The 13,439-nt window shown below is 45.7% G+C and overlaps 7 protein-coding genes across 7 annotated transcripts; 4 read left to right on the top strand and 3 right to left on the bottom strand.

The window, feature by feature from the left end:
- Positions 1–646: 646 nt before the first annotated feature.
- On the top strand, positions 647–2,429 carry GT037_001855 (cyclopentanone-monooxygenase; the record flags this gene model as incomplete). Its single annotated transcript, XM_038926902.1, has 3 exons — positions 647–1,187; positions 1,234–2,243; positions 2,301–2,429. 3 exons carry the CDS (start codon positions 647–649, stop codon positions 2,427–2,429), a joined length of 1,680 nt encoding a protein of 559 aa, XP_038790194.1.
- A 503-nt stretch (positions 2,430–2,932) lies between these two features.
- On the bottom strand, positions 2,933–4,336 carry GT037_001854 (uncharacterized protein; the record flags this gene model as incomplete). The annotated part of the gene is made up of 6 exons (XM_038926901.1): positions 2,933–3,333; positions 3,388–3,470; positions 3,521–3,912; positions 3,958–4,049; positions 4,099–4,135; positions 4,187–4,336. Coding segments are annotated over 6 exons (1,155 nt in total), but the record flags the coding sequence as incomplete, so codon positions are not given.
- A 451-nt stretch (positions 4,337–4,787) lies between these two features.
- Positions 4,788–5,821, top strand: GT037_001853 (uncharacterized protein; the record flags this gene model as incomplete). The annotated part of the gene is made up of 4 exons (XM_038926900.1): positions 4,788–5,028; positions 5,258–5,376; positions 5,431–5,515; positions 5,571–5,821. The coding sequence occupies 4 exons, from the start codon at positions 4,788–4,790 to the stop codon at positions 5,819–5,821; spliced, it is 696 nt and encodes a 231-aa protein (XP_038790192.1).
- A 43-nt stretch (positions 5,822–5,864) lies between these two features.
- Positions 5,865–6,675, bottom strand: GT037_001852 (uncharacterized protein; the record flags this gene model as incomplete). Its single annotated transcript, XM_038926899.1, has 3 exons — positions 5,865–6,182; positions 6,234–6,430; positions 6,480–6,675. 3 exons carry the CDS (start codon positions 6,673–6,675, stop codon positions 5,865–5,867), a joined length of 711 nt encoding a protein of 236 aa, XP_038790191.1.
- A 2,789-nt stretch (positions 6,676–9,464) lies between these two features.
- On the top strand, positions 9,465–9,785 carry GT037_001851 (uncharacterized protein; the record flags this gene model as incomplete). Its single annotated transcript, XM_038926898.1, has 3 exons — positions 9,465–9,546; positions 9,601–9,692; positions 9,783–9,785. 3 exons carry the CDS (start codon positions 9,465–9,467, stop codon positions 9,783–9,785), a joined length of 177 nt encoding a protein of 58 aa, XP_038790190.1.
- A 113-nt stretch (positions 9,786–9,898) lies between these two features.
- Positions 9,899–11,309, bottom strand: GT037_001850 (s-adenosyl-l-methionine-dependent methyltransferase; the record flags this gene model as incomplete). Its single annotated transcript, XM_038926897.1, has 4 exons — positions 9,899–10,061; positions 10,114–10,631; positions 10,682–11,014; positions 11,073–11,309. The coding sequence occupies 4 exons, from the start codon at positions 11,307–11,309 to the stop codon at positions 9,899–9,901; spliced, it is 1,251 nt and encodes a 416-aa protein (XP_038790189.1).
- Positions 11,310–12,094: 785 nt separating this feature from the next.
- GT037_001849 (uncharacterized protein) lies at positions 12,095–13,396 on the top strand (the record flags this gene model as incomplete). The annotated part of the gene is made up of 3 exons (XM_038926896.1): positions 12,095–12,512; positions 12,566–12,662; positions 12,709–13,396. 3 exons carry the CDS (start codon positions 12,095–12,097, stop codon positions 13,394–13,396), a joined length of 1,203 nt encoding a protein of 400 aa, XP_038790188.1.
- Between the last annotated feature and the right edge of the window lie 43 nt (positions 13,397–13,439).

Here is a 13,439-nt window from a genome sequence, read left to right as displayed (position 1 = left end):
ACACAAACGGTTTGGTTGCCTCAGCAAAAGGCCCGAACCTTCCGCCCATGCATGCGACGCTGCAGGGCTTCGAATCCTTTGCATGCATTTGTGCAATCAGGCATCCACTCTACGAGCCCAATCCCGCGCCATAGAAAGCAGGTACGGCGAGCGCGTTCTGTTTGCGTCCAGGCAATCTTCACAATATCGTACGGGCTACGTTCAATGAATTTGGTGGTCAGCCAGTTTATAGTTTCGCTAGACAAACTGCCGTTAACTAACAAACGGACGAGCCGTACCGCGCTGAGTCGCGGGGGGCCTAGGTTAAAGCGGGTGGGGCTTGCTGTACTACTTTCTCTGACCATGCTGATTCGGGACTCACAACAAGGATTCGTCCAGGTATCCCCCTAATCAACGATAATCAAAACGTGAATGGTAGTTTGTTCGCGCGTAGTGCGCCGTGCACCAAGGACCGACGATTGACAGCTCAAAGAGTTAAGGTACGCGAGAAGCCCTGGATTCTTAGGTCCAAGCAATCCTCTCCTCCCCACTCATTCGGTGTCCTCCCTGTCTGCTTCCTTTCGGCTACATCTGCAGTGATACTGACTGCACATTTCCTCATAATCTATCTCAGCCAGTGTGTCGGGAGGCAAAATCATATTACAACATGGGTTCTATCGATGATCTCAAGAACTTGTCGTTGAACGACAGATCTAACGGGGCCAATGGCACCAACGGTACTCAGGTAAAAGAACTCGATGCCTTGGTCGTTGGCGCAGGTTTCGGCGGCGTCTACCAACTGAAGGTTATCCGCGATGCAGGCTACAGTGTCAAACTGGTCGAGCATGGATCAGACTACGGAGGTGTGTGGTACTGGAACCGGTACCCTGGCGCACGTGTCGACAGCGCTATTCCCCACTACGAATTCTCCGATCCAGCACTGTGGAAAGACTGGACATGGAAGCAGCGCTTCCCAGGTAGCGAGGAACTCCGGGCTTACTTCAACCACGTGGCCAAGGTATGGGACTTGAGGAAGGATACGCAATTTAATACCTTCGTCTCGTCTGCGGCATGGAGTGATGACGAAACGAAGTGGACTGTGAAGACGAAAGCTGGCGAAACGTACAGAGTGAAGTTCCTGTTGTTGAATACCGGCTTCGCGGCGAAGCGATACATCCCCGACTGGAAAGGCCTTGACTCTTTCAAAGGTTTGTACGTATTGATCTTATTGCAAGCCTCACTGACTCCGTCCAGGAACACTCTTGCACCCATCATACTGGCCCCATGAAGAGCTTAACCTTCGTGGCAAGAAGGTGGCCGTTGTCGGCACAGGGTCCACTGGCATCCAGCTGGCCCAAGAGCTGAGCGATGTTGCTGGCCATCTTACTGTCTTCCAGCGGACGCCAAACATGTCGTTACCGATGGGTCAAGTCGACTATGACCTTCCCAAACAGGCTCTTCCCAAACCAGATTATCCCAAACTCTTTGCTGAGCGCACAGACAGCTTCTCGGGTTTCTCCTTCAACTTCCTCCCTAAGTCAACCTTTGATGATACACCAGAACAACGACTGAAGACGTATGACGGGCTCTGGAACGAGGGCGACTTCAAGTTCTGGCTCGCAACGTACTACGATATGCTCTTCACCAAAGAAGCCAACCGAGAGGCATACAACTTCTGGCGCGACAAGACACGAGCGAAGATCAATGACACTAAGGTCGCAGATATCCTAGCGCCCATGGACCAACCATATGCCTTTGGTTGCAAGCGTATCTCCCTGGAGAACAAGTATTTCGAGATGTACAATAAGCCCAACGTCTCACTTGTCGACATTAGTGAAAAGGGCACACCAATCCAAGAGATTACCGAGAAAGGCATCAGGACCGCGGACAAGGAACACGAGTTCGACTACATCATCAGCGCGACCGGGTACGACGCTGTCACCGGGGGTCTGAAACAGATCGACATCCGTGGCCCGTCAGGCGAAAGCTTGAGCGAGCATTGGAAGGACGGCGCGAAGACGTATCTTGGTATGTCGGTGGCGGGCTTTCCCAACATGTTCTTCACATACGGGCCGCAGGCTCCGACTGCCCTGTGCAATGGTCCCACGTGCGCTGAGCTCCAGGGCAACTGGATCTTGCAGACGATGAACCATATGAAGGAGAAGTCGTTGCGTAAAGTAGTAGCGCAGAAGGAAAGCGAGGATCAGTGGAAGGAGCTCATTTGGAAGCTTGCTAACGCGTCGCTGCTGCCCAGCGTAGATTCAGTAAGTCTCATGAAGCTGCTTCTTTGAGAAAGATGTAATGTACTGACATAGCGACAGTGGTATATGGGTACCAACATTCCTGGAAAGACTCGAGAGCCATTGATCTACCTCGGTGGTGTGCCAACTTACTACAAGACGATCAATGAGACCGCAGCGAATGGGTATAATGGGTTCGATCTGTCATGAAATAACGAGGTGCGATGAAGCATGATGAAGGTGTGGGTGGATAAACACGAGTATGAGGATTCAATGCCTAGATCAGTGGAACGATGAATATTGTTTCAGCCTCCCAAATGATGCAAGATGTGCTTTCTCGTTGCTAATCGTGTAGTCGCGGCTGAGTGAAACGCGCTAAGGGGCCATTACCAGCCCCGTGATTTTCGGACTATGTCGTCATCTTCCAAACGCAACCCTGCCACCGAAACAGTGAGCATCGAACGAGCACCGTCTGCGATAACCATCATAGCGCAATTATGGCGCAAAATATTCCGCTGCGAACAACCTTTCCCACTACCGTTATGTGCATGTGCGTGGTCAGGTGGTAATGTTTTGTCGCAAAAGGAATCATCACGAAGCGAGGAACGGTTTTCTACGCGCAATTGCTTAAATCGCTGTCAAGTATCTCGTTCGTTTGTGTCTTTCTGGCCCTGCGTTGGTTTACGGTTTGTTTCTTTTAACTCTTCACACTGCTAGATATCTTCCCACTCCTCGGATGTCCATGAAGAGTGCGAAGTAGCTTGACTGGCCGTTAGCTTCTCCATCAGAGCTCGAGGCGGGATCTGTAAGAGATCTTCTGGGCGTAAAGCACCTTCTCGACGAGGGGGCAGCTCAAGGCTCAAATAGCTTCGGATAGAATCTTCCCTTTGCGCTGCCACCTCTTCTATCTTCGTCTCAGCCTCAACTTCCGAGTTCTCCGTCTCCATGTAATCACTCGCGGGATGTTTCGATTCGACAAAGCCAAAGAGCGATCCCAACCGAGAACAAATGCGCTCGATTCTATGTAGCAACGGTCGGAGAAGGGGAAGATTAGCACCCGTTACTGCCAGAGAACTCTCGACCATGCTCCATGCAAATACTGGTGTGGTAAAGTCTTACTCCACGATTAGTGATGGCGTCCCGGTTTTTTTGCGGACATCGAACATACAAGTTAAGTCATTCATCTTTGCCATCATACCTCGACCTATTGTAACAAATTGGATGATTTGCATGACGCCTGCTCCACACACACTGCTTGCAGTTAGCAATATCTCCGTGTCAAACGAAGCACGGATACCTACACCACTCCGAGCAGAAGGATGCATGCTGCCGCGATTCGAGTTTTCCAGCGCATCTGCAGCTGATATATCACGGGCAGTGGCGAAGCCAGAATGACTATGTCTGTGATGAACCCACTTATCGACACAGAATAGTAGAAGCGGAGAGTGTCGAAACACTTAACTTGGCGGATTGGCGCGTACTCGAATGTCGTCCAAAGAATCCGCGGGTTTCGGCATTGGAACACCATCGCGAAGAAGAACGATATCATCCATGCCGCCATGACTATCATCAAGATATTGTTGATGAATAGAAACCGTGGATACACGTAGAACACTCGACGGTAGAAGCACAGGACGGAGCACTTGGTGAGACCCAAAGAGATGGCTGCAAGAAGTTGCAGGGTATAATTCGCCTGCGACTATTAGGAATTGAGGATACCTGTAGAACGGGGCTTTACCTGTTCGTATACCCTTAGTTGCGCGGTATATACCGGGCCATCGGGACCTACGACATTCGTTTGGTGTTGAGCCATCTCTCCAAGTTCAGTGCCTGGAATCGAGTTAGGCCAGAGCCGATGCACAGCTCAATATTTACTAACCTACAATTATTGTAGCAGCCATACCAACTACGCATAACTGCCTAAATGTAAGCAATGACTCGAAGGGCGGACTGTTTGAGTGGCGTACCAAAGCTGGGATGATCAGGACATCATCAATACCGACTTTGTTGCGAGACTTCGTATGCGCCCAGAATCTCAATGCCACTGAGATGATAGAGAGCATCGTTAGCGTAACCGCTAAAGCGATGAATTTGGCAGGGCTCCACGCCATGCAGCTCCTACTATACCCAGGTATGCAGACGCAGTAGTCAGCTTCGCTTAGGCAGGAATGAGGCACGGGTCTTCAGCTCGTGAGCCGCAAGGGCACGTGGTGAGTCGTACGTGGATTGCGATAGCGAAAACGTTCTGATGAATTGAGATACTGTGTAACAAGCGCGAGACACGTAGCAAGAGGCTCGCAGAAGGTACCTATGAATTTTCCTCATGTAGGCTCGTGCATCAGCTGTGCCGCAGCCATCTGGAAGCTGCCCATACCGCCTACGGCCAAGAGCAAGGGCTTGCTATCTTCATCAATCCCGCGGAGGACAGAGCTTTGCCTTCATTCCGGTGCTGCTTTACTCAACATGCCGCCATAGGATGCCCATAAGATTGACAAATTGTAAAAGCACAGTCGAATCGAATACAGGACAGCTTCGTAAACAGTCTCGCATCTTGATTCAAACGAAATCATGTATCAGAATAGAGAAGAAGAAAACACCGGTTTTACATACGTTCTCTCCAATGACGAAACCATGCCTTTTCGGGGAAAGAAGAGTAACGACAATCAAATTAAGTCTTTTCGACCCCTTGCTATTGTCGTTGTCATCACGGTTGGATATGTGCTTCTAGGAGCGCTATACATCCGTCTTCAAATTCAGTACTTGCACTTAGAGTCTGATGCTCGCATCTGGAGACCTGAGCTGTTCCCTTGTATGTTTGCCAAACCTCCGCTCTTGCTGTTATTAAAATCATCACCAGCCTTGGCTACATCAACTGCATACCGAAAACAAAGTCGCGTATTTTCTTTAACAGCAGCTGAAACACCTTTTGTGGGGTTTCCGAGCGCAGAGCTCGATGGCGCATGGCATAGACTTCTGGAAGGTCCGCATCAACATTTATTCCAAACGCAGAGTCGTAGCCAGCTAAATCAACCTGACAGATACCGTCATTAGAGTCTCCGAAGAGGACTTACAATACTACAACGTCACGTCTTTACCGTTAGCTGACGGCTCCGGTTTCGCATCACAAATCTTCATGGCTCACGAATTACACTGCCTTGTAAGCATAGCTTCAAGCAAACATCTTGAGATCGTTATACTGATATCGTCGTAGAAGAAGATCAGACAATGGATATACAAAGAGACTTACTTTGAGGATGTGCAAGGACTTGCTCGTAGCGAATTAGAGCGACACGTCAGTAAGATAACGCAGAAATCATATCAATCTCGAAATACAGGCTGATGTACCCACAGATCACTGCATCGAAACCTTGCGACAGGGCATCATGTGCAGAGGTGACGTGTCGCTCGGTACCTACACATATCTCTCTGGAGGAAATGATGTGACGGCGCGAAGTTGGGCGTCGCACCGATGTGTGGATTTCGATGCACTCATGGAATGGACTAGATCTCGCGCTATCGACATATTTGCAGACGGAATCCTGGTGAAGCCTGAAGATGTTGGCCCGGAGCACATCACGGAAAGAACAGAGCCACATGCATAGTCTCATATGTAGTCATATCTCGATGCTGTTTTATTCTGACTAGCTACTGTAGTGTTCGTGTTTGGTTTACAAAGTTGACTTGGAGGTCATGGGTGTGGAGGGCCTCCGCCCGTGAGATACCCCATTCATCAGCCCATTCAGTCAACTCATCATAATTCCTGCACGTCCTCTCGGATTGCCATCCGGAGATTCCGCGTGCTGTGTAATTCATCATCTCCAGATTGGAGTCGGCGAGGCAAATGAGTGACTGCCTGAGGTATTCGAAGCAGTGTCGGACGTGGTGATGGCTGGTTCGATGGTTTTTCTCGCGCGACTCGTCACCCATCTCCTCGAGATTCCCATCCACTGAAGCCCAGAAAGCCTGACGTAACATGTTCTAGATTGTCTTCAGCCATACAACTCTAAAACGTACAGAGTTGGGGAGATTTACAAGGCAGTGCAATTCATGAAAAACAGCAATACCAGCTACGCCCGGTGCAAGAACTGGATGCCGAATAAAACCGAGTTTCTCTGGAAAGAGAGAAGCCCACGCTGCATCACTCTCCTCGTTTGGTCTTTGAGGAAATGTCTCATTAAATTGCATATAATAGTGGACATCGCCAGCCGGAACTAGGTTCTCGTGAGCATGAATTCGGTAGCTTTACACGATGATACTTACGTGTAGTAGTCGCTGCAATGGCTCCCTTCGACGAGCCCAGCACATAACCAGTACCCAGTGCTCCGAGAACGCCCAAGACGATGACAGAGCCTTTGACAACCTTTTGCAGACGTGATTCCAATGTGTAGACAGCTTCATTGGCATTGATGCCGTCTTCGGAGAAGGATAGGGGGACGTAGCCTTCGAATCTCGCCATATTAAAAATCTTGAAAATGTACGCTCGAAGTCTTGTGGCTGTCACGCAGCAAGTAAGTTGCTATCCACGCCAACATGATTATCCAGACACCGTTTCAATCGTACGAGTTCTAAGTGACGTGTAATGCGCACAAATTCTCCGAGAAGTTTCCACTAGAAGCAGTAAAAGCAGCAAGCATGCGTTCGGTACGCTACCGCCAACCTGGAATTGACATGTAAAGGGATTTCCGTAACGGGACGAGCCAGCGTCTACAGTCCGCAAACCGTTGGTCAGTCCTGCAGGCGGATTCGGGTGGTAGCCTACGCGAGTAAGGGAGATAAAGTTCGGCTGTTGTGTTACTGGCTGATCGGTCAGCCGATCGGTTACAGTGCCCGTGCGTCAGTTGAGCACCAACGCTAGTTAAGCACCTCCACCAGCTTAACAACAAAACTTTAACGCGTTATAACTTAACTAATATAGATCTAATTTAAGAAGTAATTATAGAAATTAAATTACAAGAACTAGGAGATAATTTCTTATACTAAGTAATCACAAAAAAGTATAGTATAGCATAGATAACGTTAATAAGATAATACCGCGGCGAAACTAAAGCCTATAGCGTACGCTACCTCTCCCTCTATCTATAATATAAAAAAGAGCTTCTACAATACATTAATACGCTTACTAAATAACGTTTACTACCTTTAAAGGAGATAATATAACGCTTTACTATAAACTTAGCTAGAAAAGAGGTTTTAGAAACCTAGGTTACCTAGTTTCTCTAGCGTTATTCTAACTCTCTTATCTTAGCGTATAGTAAGAGGTTAAGTAAACTTTATTATAATACTAATTTAGGAGCTAAGTATAGCTTATACTTTAAGCTTTTAATTAAAAAGATAGAAGAGTATAATATCTAGCTATCCTATATATTTAATATAGATAAAAAGAGGTTTTAACTTAAAAAGATTAGTAAAATAAAGTATATCTTCTCTAAGGTATATTATATAAAAAAAGAGGTACGCTAACTACTTAAAAATAGCTTAAGTAAGTAGATTACTATTATAGCTTATATTTATTTAGATAAGAGCGTTTTAAGTCCTTCTCTTATTTTTAAAGCAGCTAATAGAGCTATATAAACTAGCTAAGTTAATACTATATAAGTAAGAAACTACTTAGTCTTTACTACGTTGTTACCCTCTAGCTAAAGTAATAATAATATTAGATTATATTAGCTTAAAGAGGTGTTTAAAAGAGAAACTTAGTAGTATACTTTAACTAAGTATTAATTACTACTTCTTAACAGCTATAGATCTTATATTATAATAGACTTTATTAATTATTATTATAATTATAAGATCTTATTAGCTGTATACCTACTTTACGCTACTTATACGCTTTAACTACTTAATATAGTAATATTTAAACCTTTAGTAAACGCTTACTTAAAAGAGCTAATCTAATACCTTTAAAACTACTAAGGATTACTTAATATAACTAAAGGAGACTTCTTCCTACTTTTCTAGAGGTTCTAGGTTAAAGTTTTTAAACCTCTTTTTATTAAGAAGTCCTTTAAAGTAACTAGTATACACCTATCTAACTTAGTAGTTATACTTAATAAGTTTACTAAAGAGGGGTTAGATTTAGAAGCTAATTTAAGCTCTATACTTTCTACTAAGGATTAGCTTAAGCTAAAGTTAATTATACGTTAAGAGGTAAGAAATTAAAGTAGTAAAGAAGTTAAGAAGCTTTAATAAAGTTTATACTACTTTATAGCTTAAAATATACTCTTTTATAGTAAACTTTAAGGCCTTAAGTAGTCTCTAGCTATTAAAAAGAAGTAAGAAACTAAATCTTATACTCTATAGCTTAAGAATTATCCTAAGTATTATAGTAGAGCTATTTAGTAGTTACTAATAAGCGTTAAATAAGTTTAGAATAATAAAATATAATAATAATAATAAGCTAAGCTTAAAAAGCTTTAAAAAGCTAAGTAAGCTAAAGTAAGTAAAGTAGCTTACAATTATAAGGCAAAGCTTAAAGCTATAAAGCGTATAGAGTAAGAGAAAAGTTAAGAGGAGACTAGAAAGTAGAAGGCTATAAAAAAAGCTAAAAAGGAGTATTATAGAAGCCTCTATAACGCTGCTAAAGCTATATAATTACTTAAATTAAGTAAGTATAAAGCTTTAAAAGCTTATAAGCTAGCTATAAAGCGTTAAAAGTATAGTAGTATTACTATAACTATAGTAAAAGCCGCACAGGTTATACTAGCTACTCTACTGCGTAGTTAATAAGACTACCCTATAACGCTATCTAAAAAAATATCTAAATAAGCTAAAAGTTTTGTAGGCCTATATATAGTATAAATCTACTTTTACGCAATTTTATTATAATTTATAGTAGCTCTACAACTTTATTTTATTAACTATATTAAGTTGTTAAGGGTGCTTAACTGGCGTTGGTGCTCAACTGACGCACGGGCACTGTAGTAGCTTGCTCCTCCGTTGCGGCACAGCAAAATCACGTCAAGATACGATACGGTATGAGCAAGATAGCCCAGTTCTCGCTTCTATACAAAATTCGAGACGAAGGAACAGTTGCAGCAGCCCGTTGACGTGTACAATATTATGCAATGCAATGCAATGCTATGTGACGCCGAAGTAGGAAGACCGGAAGAGACCTTGAGACGTTCGTATGAATCGTGATCAAGTATCAGTATAGAAGTTCGACGAATTCCACGTTGACAAGGTATCCTGGTATGAAGCCTTAGTCGAACAATCCACCTGCATTATTTCATTCTCAAAACATCAAGTATGCGTTTCACTTGCCTCCTCCTCACCAGCCTGGTTGCCTTCGGCTTCCACGCCAATAGCTTACCTGTAGAGCCAAAGCGGCGTAAGTTAATGTCTAAAATCGACTATAGGGACAGTTCGCTGATACATGACATAGATGCTGCTGCTGCATCCGAAGCAAAATCCGACCCAGGCTTCAAGCCTGTCATCTCATGGGAACACACGAACGATGACGACGATGATGGCATGGTATATCAGTGGCGTCGCTAGGAACAGATATGCGACGACGAACGATGAAGGTGTTGAGACAATTTGGTCCTGGGGGAGATTTAACAAGAGTGAGAGGACTATGGTACTTAGAATCGGTACTTTACGCGCTATATGATATGCACTCAACGTTAGCATTGTTTCTTGGATGTATTGGATATAATGGTGAATTTTGCATCCCTTTTGATTCATTCACTCCATACCACCTCAATGATCGATAACGTCGAACCTGGAGGTTGATGCACATCTTTCAATTGGAACCTCACGTCAGTTTCCTCGAGCAAGCTTCTCCATTCGTCCAGGTCGCGCTCTTTGGCATTTCCAACTTCTAGCATAGTCAAATCCATGGCCCTATGAGCTCTTAGTAAGACGCATGTCAGATGAACAAGATGCGCAAACATACCTTAGTTTGCGGTCAATATCATTTGGAAGCGCGCCAGGCGGAGGCATTACCATGTCCATAATCAATAACCTGGCACCTGGCTTCAGAGCTGGTATCAACGCTCTTAACGTCTTAGCACAATATTTGTCTGGCCAATTGTGTAATGTATGTCGATAGTAGTACACCTCAGCGCCCTTCATTGGTTGCTCATCGAAGAAGTCATGTGCCATGAATTCCACATTCAGGCCAATCTCTGGTCTCGCGTTCTTGATCACTTCAGGGAGATCCTGCACGATGAAGTGATGGTTTGGGTACTTTCGTGCAAGCGCAAATGCAGTGTCGCCATGAGAACCACCTAGGTCGACGACCGTACCAGGTGGCGTCGCGGCCCAGGTATATCCGTCTGTAAAGTGATGGAGGGAATACCCATCTCCCTTGGCGAGGGAACTCATAGCCCCGCCAAAGCGGCGTGCGCGATGCGGGCTTTGCGCCAAAACCATATGGAACGGAAGGTCGGTATTGTTGGCGATCGAGAATCCCTAAGATCCTACTAAGCGCCATGTGACAAATCTATCATGCATTCGCTTACAGTCTGATTAGGTTCCGCGGCATCAGGCCACCTTGCCAGCGCATCTACTACTTTCTCCGCTGCAGGCCACAGATCGCCCGACGACGCGCCAACCCAGTCTGCCACGCGAGCATCATCCGCGATCTGTCTGGATGCTGCAGAGTGTGCTATGACCCCTTGCCGAGGCTCTCTGAAGATGCGGAAGGCAATGCCGAGACGAAGGATGCGAGCCATCGCCCCTTCGTCTATCCCAACAGCAGCTGCCAGCCGGCTAAAAGTAACTTCTCCATCTACCGGTACTTTGCTAGCAATCTCGAATCGAGAAATGAGCTGGAGGTATACTTGAACATTGTGCTGTGAGGACGTTAACACTGGACTGGAGTCTGGAGATTTGGGTGGTGCCAATACGGACATGGTGATTGAATAACAGATCTCGAGGATGCTGTAGGAGATCGTTCAGTTCCTGGCTTGCGCGAAGAACAGTAGTGCGTGAATGCTCGAGATCAGAGGATAGCCCAAGATCCGTAGGACTATCAGCATGGAACGAAGGACTGGGTAAGCCGTTACTGTTGAGGTATTCGTCGATTCTTTGGGTATGATATGCCACCTTGGCGGCCAGCTCTGATATGCGGCTCTGGGATGTAGTCATGGCGCTTGGTATAACCGTAAGATTGTCACTCAACCAGAGAGTCGACCAGCTTTATAGCTTGTATAAACAACGCATGGAGCTACACGCTTTGTATCTAGCTCATGCGGACATGATACGCTGCTCCACTACCCGCGATAGATGTGCTTACGTAGGTAAGTAATAGAGGTAAATCTCCCGTACTTGTCAGCGTCATGTTAGTGTGCACTTCCAGAAAATGACCGGCTATATCGGCATCTGACCGATAGCTCTATGTTGCTGTTTGTGTAATGCCAACAAGTTTCTTGGTTGCATGGGTGTCAAGAATAGCAGCTGGGACAAGAGACACCCGGTCACTAGGAAGATGACCGAAGTGGGGTAATTCAATCGGCTAGCGTTGGAATTCCATTGGCTGTCTGCTTTGGCTGCCGCAATAGCTGTCATTGCTGCAAGCGCAACTGTACGGTCTGATTGATGTAATCTACAAGAGAGCTGATCAGACTTCACATATCATCTTCCCCCGACTGTAATTGGCAAAAAAGAAAATGATGGGAATTCCAGTATCCCGAGAATTTCAGAGCATTCGTTCACCTCGTCTAAGTATGCTAAAAAATGCCTACGTGGTGGCCTGAGCAATGCACAGTGTGCAGTGCAGTGTCGGACATACATACGATCCATGTGTTCGTTTCTTGGTGTACATATGGTCCACAAATCTGTTTTCTTAGTGCAGCTCTACTTCTACCTGCCGTGCCGCGTTATTTAACCCAGGGGTCCCTCACCCCTCCATTTTCTGCGGCACGGCTGTCGAGATGGAACACGAAACCCTTTTATCTGCCTACATTGAATCATTGAAACACGACAATGATTTGGATCACAAAAATGGTGATACGGAGGCAAGTACGAAAGCTTGCAAGAAGGACAAGAGATGGACAAGAAAGTACCTTGGGCTATGCATCAGTCTCTGCGTGGTTAGCGTACTCATTGGCTTCTTAGGTAGCCGGTTGTTGCAAAGAACGATATCAAACGCGCTGAAGACGAATTCTGAGTCCGCAACAGAGATCTGTCAAGCGCCATCTATACGACGCGAATGGCGCAGTCTGAGCGAATTTGAGAAAGACACTTATACAGATGCTGTCCTCTGTCTACGAACGAAGCCTTCGCGGATCGGAATGAACCATACCCTCTGGGATGACTTTCCATATGTACACTTCCAGTCTAACGACGATAGTAGGTACGAGATGTTGAGTCGTACTCACTCTATGACTTACGTGTATCATTAGTACATTTTGCGGCACCGTTTCTCACTTGGCACCGTTATCTCATTCACACATATCATCAGGCGTTGGTGACGGAATGTGGTTATAATGGAGAGCTCCCGTAAGTACAGATGTTTCAACTGCGTATCTTTACCAACCTAATCCAGGTACTGGGACTGGACGCTGGACTGGCAGAACCTCTCTGCCGCGCCAGTTTGGGATCTCGAACATGGTTTCTCCGGCAATGGCCACGAGAGCTCAGAACCCAGCGCCTTGTTTCCACGTTCGCATTGCATCGAAGATGGTCCATTCGCTAACGTCAATGTTTCACTCGCTGGTGCTACATACGCGCCTCATTGTCTGACTCGCGACTTCGGGTCCTTTAGACATGAGCCCGTTGCGAGCCTATCGCAGCACCTTCGGCCGAGCGCAATTGAGGCTCTTATGGAAGAAGACGACTACTACAAGTTTCTCCTAAAATTTGAAGATGGTGCGCATATAGCGATACCGAAGTTCATTATGGGAGATTTTCACCTGTTCACATCGCCTAATGGTAGGTGCTTCCAATTCTTCTTGACCGTTTTGCTCACATTCCTGAAAATGGAGAACAGCTCCACTGATGCATTGGTAGACCCAATATTCTTTCTCCATCATGGGCAAATTGACAGGATTTGGTGGCGGTGGCAGCAACATAATCTACAACAGCGACAATACAGGTACACAGGTAGCTTCAAGCCCAGGTCGAAAGAGCAGGCAAATTTCGATGATATTGTCTCGATTGGAGGTCTTGCTCCGGATATCAAGGCTTCAGAACTCTTGAATGTACGATCGGGTATATTTTGCTATACATACTAGGAAGAAAGGCGACTGAATCAGTCAAGCTTACAATTAATTGTTT

This window comes from Alternaria burnsii (assembly GCF_013036055.1).
Source record: "Alternaria burnsii strain CBS107.38 chromosome Unknown 750, whole genome shotgun sequence".
NCBI lineage: Eukaryota > Fungi > Ascomycota > Dothideomycetes > Pleosporales > Pleosporaceae > Alternaria > Alternaria burnsii.
The sequence above is the reverse complement of the archived record's forward strand: the minus strand, read 5'-3'. Positions and strand labels throughout refer to the sequence as shown.